Raw genomic sequence first — 6,296 nt, forward strand, 5'->3', positions numbered from 1 at the left:
TCTTATTAATGCTTTCAGAAATAAAAAATAAATTATTTTTTAATATCTAAGTTGTTCCTTTTATTGGTAATTTTAATGCAGGTTCAAAGCGGTTATATTGACAACCAACAGCAGTTCAACTCTCCACATTTGTCAGGTAACCAACACGTTGCTAAGCAGCCAGGAAGTAGAGGAACCAAGAGAACTAAATCAACCTCTTCTAGCAGAAGTTCAACGAAAAGCGGCAAAGAAAGGAAAAAGAAGAAAACTGAAGATATTTCAGATAGAAAAATCTCTTCGTTCTCCCAAGTTTTGCCTAGCAACAATGGGGAACTCTATCACCCCCCAGAGATTCCTCAGGTTGCTATGGCGACAGTTGCTAAAAATAAGTCGGCAATAGAAATGCAGCAAAACTCTCCTCAAGTTTACCAAATTAACTCTCTCAAATATACACCCAAAAAGATATCGTCCCCTGCAACAAAGCAGGTTCAACCCCCCAGTCTCGTTCCTATGCAAGCTCGGAGGACCATGAGCCAACCGGATTCATTGCAAGGAAATGTTAACTCCCAAGGTAAACATAACAATGTAATTTCAACTTTTCAATATCCTGGAAAATTGGGATCTCAACCAGTGGTGCAGTACAAACCTAATAACCAATTTGCCGTTCACAGCTCCCAGCCTAGCCACCAACAAACAGTTTCTGGTAATCAGCCGAGTACTCAAAGCCAGACGCAAATAACAGGAAATTCCCAATACATGTACCACCATCCAAACCAACAAATATTAAACCACCAGTTCCAGGGTCAATTCCAAATAATCAGACCAAATATCATCGATAAGACTAGTCAACCACCAACTGGCAAACCAAATATTATTGACAAGTCACTAACGGTCTCACAGATTACTTCTAACCAGATAACTAACAATGAAGTCTACCAAAATGTCCAGCCTCACCAAAACACGTTGCAGCAATCCCAACACATCAACAACGCATCCTTTAAAAGTCAAACTCAGCTGCCGGTAGCTGATCATCAAAACTTGTCCCATCTAAGTATGCGACCTCATCAAAATACGGCTCAATTAGTTCAAGCTCAACATTCTCAAATGGTCCACAACCCTGCTGCTGTCCACAAATCTTTTCAGCACCAACAGTACCAGCAACATCCGATACATATAAGTCAGCAAACATACCAGCCGGTGAGTAATAGCCAAAAAATGTATCAACCAATCAGCAACAACCAGCAGAGTTTACAATCAACGAACGTACAGAATCTGCCAGTCCCCCCTGTTGTTAAGCGAACAGCAAACACCTTATCGAACACTTCAATGGAAGAAATTCAAGATTTGCTTCATTTTAAGGAAACTACCGTTGTTTTTAAGAAAGACAAAACGGAAAACATCTCAAAGTTATCTAAGGGTCCGGAACAACCATACGTAGCAACTACGACTATACACCAATCTCTGACGACGACACATGATCCAAGAATGGTCGATACTGCCCAAACTTTAATGCAAATGGGAACATTAATTCCGAAGGATAAAGTTACAAATCAAAATATGGTAATTGCCAATAAAAGCAATGAGAGCCATCTGTTTTCCAAACAGGTATCTGAAGTTAAGTATCTAGCAACAAACCAGCAACTTGATGCGTCTAAATCTAGTAAAGTTAAAATGTCCGATGTTGCAAAAGTTTTAAAACCTGAAACTGTTAAAATAGCACCTGTTAATATGACTTCACCTAATGTAGATAAAGCTACATCAAGTGTTGCAATCGAAACACCAATACAGCAAACACTTAACAAAATGCAGCAAAGTGCTGTCCACAAACCGCTAATTAACAACAACTTAGTACAACAACCAGTAGTCAATAAAAAAGTAGCCCAACAACCAATTACTCATCAAAGTTTTATACAAAAGCCGATAACTGGTGAAAATGTAGCGCAAAAACCAGTTGTTAACCAAAATGTTGTCCCACAACTAGTTACCAACCAAAAGGTTACCCAACAACTAGTTACCAACCAAAATGTTGTCCAACAACCAAATTTTTATCGAAATGTCAACCAACAACCAGTTGCAGATAAAAACATTGCCCGACAATCAATCGACAATATAAATGTTGTACAAAATACACCTCAAAATTTGGTCCAGGTTGTTCAGCCACAACAGTCAGTAGTCAAAAAGTCTTCAACTTTGATTAGTCCAACCCAGGTAACTTTGATTCAAGAAAACAAAACAGATATAAAAATTCCTACGTCAAAAGCTGATGTCTCTAAACCTACAATTAAGGTTTCCAAAGCTCTGGAACCGCAGAAAATTGCCAACATTACTTCAACAAACTTCAAACCGGTTGAAGTTAAAGTTGCAACATCTGGAGAAGTTTCAAAGCCCCAAACTACTGAAAAGAAACATGCTGATAAAACTGTTGACGTCCTTCCGAAAAAGGTTGTCAACATGACTAAAAATACAGTTTTGCCAGCAAAAGCTGCCCAGCCTGTTGCTAAGACTGTGGTCAAAAAAGCCGAAAAACCAGTGGTTCAAGAAGACTGGCCCAAAACGAAAAAGCAAATGGCTGCACGGACTAGCTCTATCCAATTAAATAAAATGAAAGGTAAGTTATTGTATTGTAAAACATTACATTAAAACTAATTATCTAAATAAGCAATTTTGTTCCACTAATTTTTTAAAACCAAGTTCGATAAATAAAAAAACATGAAAACTTACATAAGTTTATCAAATTATTTATCTCCAAGAGACAACTTTTTATTTACTTAAAAGTTAAACTAGATTCACTTTTGCTAAATGTACATCACTATGTTACTTTTTAATTGCAGCAACTAATGTAAAACCAGCTACAACTACAGTAACCAAGACCCAAAAGTTACCATCTGAATCTGTTTCTGAAAAAGTACAGGCTTCAACGAAACCATCAGTCCCGAAAGTTACTGAGAAGCCTCCAACTACTAGTACTGTAGTGAACGTACCAACTACTAAAACTTCAAGTGAAAATGTTAAAGATATAATAAAAAGCTAGTACTTTAAATGAACTAGCAGATTCTTAATACTATCATGTTATACTCTGTAAGCTTTATTTTTTTGGATTTTATATTGTTAAAAGTTTTATATAATACAAAAATTGTATAAACCTCCTATAACCAAACATATACTTAGTAAAATAGATTTAAAACTCTAACTATATATCATTAATTGGTACATTAAATATTTTTTTAATATGAAAAATCTGAATAACGTAAAATAAACATACAAAACTTTTACAGGTAACCCTGCTGTCAAAAAGAATTCAAACTTTAATAAAAGTATTGCTTCTCCTTTAAAGAAAAGGTAAATATTTTTTTATTAAGTATATTATTTTGATAGTGATATTTGTTTATTAACTTTAATTAGTTCGTACAGGACAACTTATTTAAAACTAATTTTTAAAGGTTTTTTATTTACTATATAAAACACTTTTCCAAATGTTTAATAACTATCTAACTTGAAAAATATTTGTTTTCTGTTCAGGTTACTTCCAGCCACTGTGGTAAGTAGTCCAAATCTCACAACAACAAAAACAACTGCTTCTAATAAACAAGCAATTACGAAGTTTCATGCTAAAGAGCAGCAACCTACAAAGCCAGCTGTGGCTAAATCTACACTTGTAAAGTCAAAACCAGTAACTGTTACTTCAACAGCAAAACCCCAAGTAAAACCTGTCACCTCTAAACCAATAGTAAAATCTGTCACACCCAAATTATCAGCTTCATCAACAAAGGTTCAAGTTAAACCTCAAACCCAAAAACCCGCAACACAAAATGTTTCAGTTCAAAATGTAAGCACAAAGTCAACTTCTACAGCTAAAACTACTGTCAAACCTGCGCCCCAAAAACTTGTTGCACCAAAACCGCTGCAAGCTAAAGTACCAGTAACAAAGCCTGCAGCTGCTAAGAATTTAATTAAAACAGAGACGTCTAAAACTTTTTCAGTTACTACAAAAACACCTTCAAAATTTTCTGGATTTTCGAAAAATTCTGTTAAACCTACAATCGTGTCGAAAACTCCTGTTAGGCCTCCAACAGTTTCAAAAACTCCTGCAAAACCATCACCAGTTTTGAAAACTCTTGTAAAATCTATGACAGTGCCAAAAAATTCTGTAAAACTTGCAACAATAGCAAAAACTCCAGTGAAACCTGTGGCAGCGACAAAACCTCCTGCAAAACTTGCAACATTTTCAAAAACTCCTATGAAACCTGCGACAGTGTCAAAAAGTTTTGCAAAATCTGTTGGACCTACGACAACAACTCCAGTGCAAAACAAGCCTGTTTTAGCTGGTCAGCAGACAAAAGCTACTGTTTATACGCCGCAACATAAAAAGTTCAATAAAGTCCCAGGTAAGTTCCCTACCAACAACTTTAAATTGCCTAATAACCAGCGACCTTCTAGGTTCCCTTATAATCCTATTAACAGAAACTTTCAAGGGACTCCTGATGCAAAAAGACCGAGGTTTCCCGGCAACGATAATTTCTACTACCCGCCTAATTCAAATAGGTTTGCACCACGACCGCCTCTACCAAGAGGACCCGCGCCAAGTTTAGGCCAAAGTCCAAAAATTTCCCAAATTAGTCAGAGTCCTAAAATTTCTTCTTCGAACACCCCAAAGGCTCTGAATATGTCGCTGGGACAACCACCAAAAAGACCCCAACTTGGACCTCTACCGCCGCAAGGTCTACCACCGAAAATTGGTCAGCCTCCACCAAATATTCGACTACCACATGTCCCACCGCCAAGTATACCACCACCAAGTGTCGCACCTCTTAATATGCCACCAATTAGTTTGCCTTACGATCCTCAGAGTTTAGGAATCACCCAGATACCACCGCCTCCGCCCACCTCCCAGATAAATGTTCCTCCGCCACAAATTTCCTATTTGAATAATTACCCCCCTCCTAACTTCACCACAAAAACTTTGAACCCTCCGCAAATTTCGCCTTTGCCGAGCAACTTGACGCAGCCCCACAATTTCTACGGAACACATTTGTACCAAATGAATCCAACGCCTGGTCTTGAACAATACGGACAGATGTGGCCCGACATGAGCAAGATATCAAACATTTCGACGATTCCCACAATAACGGGTAACCAGGGCAACCAAATGCAACCGGATCTTCACCACCACTTTCCAACTGTACAACCGACGGTCAACCTTTTTCCCCAGAAAAAGCCCCCAACTCCTAAAGAAAAATCTCCCCAGACACCTCGTAGCAACCCGACGACGCCAAGCAATGAAAAAAGGTCCCCTCCGCCGCCTCCTCCGAGACCAAAGATAAGGAAGAGGAGCAAAGATCAAAGAAAAAACGGGTCAAAGAGGCACAAGTAGTTTATAAAATGGGAAATTTTCGACAATGACCATTATAAACTAAAAGCTTATTAAGAGTGAAAATCTTACTAAAGTTTTAATTCTCCTTAAAACTACAACAAAAATGCAAACATTTTAAAGAGTTTTGTTTGTAGTTTAGTTTTGTTGTTTGGATGTTTTTTTTTTTTGTGGTTTTATAGTATTAATGTCGTTCAGAGTTTATTTAATGTTCAGCTAAGTGTCAATTATTTAAAACTATACCGAAAGTTTGACTTACATTCATTTTTATTTATTTAGTATATCGCATACTACTTATCTATTAGCTGAACTATCTCATTACTGACCTAAGTTTAAAATGATTTTTTTTTAAAGTTTAGATCGTTATCCGAAATATTTTACTAAAACTCTGTTATAGTTGCTTCAAACGTTTAATTTAAATTCCGGTGCCTTTTGCTTGAGCTATTTTTGAGTTCTTATTTTTGTTGAAACCTCTGCAACTTTTATGCAAGCAGCCGACTCATTTTTATTATGACGTCATAGGGGCCATTTGTACAGTAATATATTTATTAATGTAAGTTGCTAGGATTTTTAATTTAACGTTTTTGAAACATGCGCACACAGTGTTTTTTAATTCAAAGTTGAACATGTTACTAATAGAATATGTATTTAAATCTGCTAGTTTAATGCTTAAAGGATTATTTAAAACTTTCCTTTTAAGTAAAATATTTAAATTATCGTTTAAAATATATATAAATACAGTTTAATACTAGGACTAACTTGGTATATGGATAATTGTTGTGCCTAATAAAATAATTTTTTATATATAAATAAAACCTTTATACTTTTTGTATTGTTTTTATATAGGTTAGTTTCAATAGTAAATAAGTATTTTGTTTATTTTTGGCTGCTAATACTTGAAATTTTTTGTTATTTGTTATATTTAAAAGGTGATAAGGTTTATATTTTT

At 35.8% G+C, this 6,296-nt stretch overlaps 1 protein-coding gene across 2 annotated transcripts in view; it reads left to right on the forward strand.

Moving 5' to 3' along the window:
* LOC145849858 (uncharacterized) overlaps positions 1 to 5,999 on the forward strand; it is a 30,142-nt gene extending 24,143 nt beyond the window's left edge. Inside the window, exons 22-26 of one of the 2 annotated variants that reach the window (XM_082954942.1) lie at positions 82 to 2,587; positions 2,811 to 2,978; positions 3,255 to 3,318; positions 3,499 to 4,364; positions 4,441 to 4,702. In XM_082954942.1, the coding sequence (XP_082811068.1) occupies positions 82 to 2,587; positions 2,811 to 2,978; positions 3,255 to 3,318; positions 3,499 to 4,364; positions 4,441 to 4,568 (3,732 nt within the window). In that variant the 3' untranslated portion in view covers positions 4,569 to 4,702. Of the gene's footprint in view, positions 1 to 81; positions 2,588 to 2,810; positions 2,979 to 3,254; positions 3,319 to 3,498 lie in introns of both variants that reach the window. The other variant, XM_082954941.1, reaches the window with a different exon arrangement.
* The last annotated feature ends 297 nt before the right edge of the window (positions 6,000 to 6,296 follow it).

This window comes from Thalia democratica, chromosome 2, assembly GCF_965202585.1.
Source record: "Thalia democratica chromosome 2, ktThaDemo2.hap1.1, whole genome shotgun sequence".
Classification (NCBI taxonomy): Eukaryota; Metazoa; Chordata; class Thaliacea; order Salpida; family Salpidae; genus Thalia; species Thalia democratica.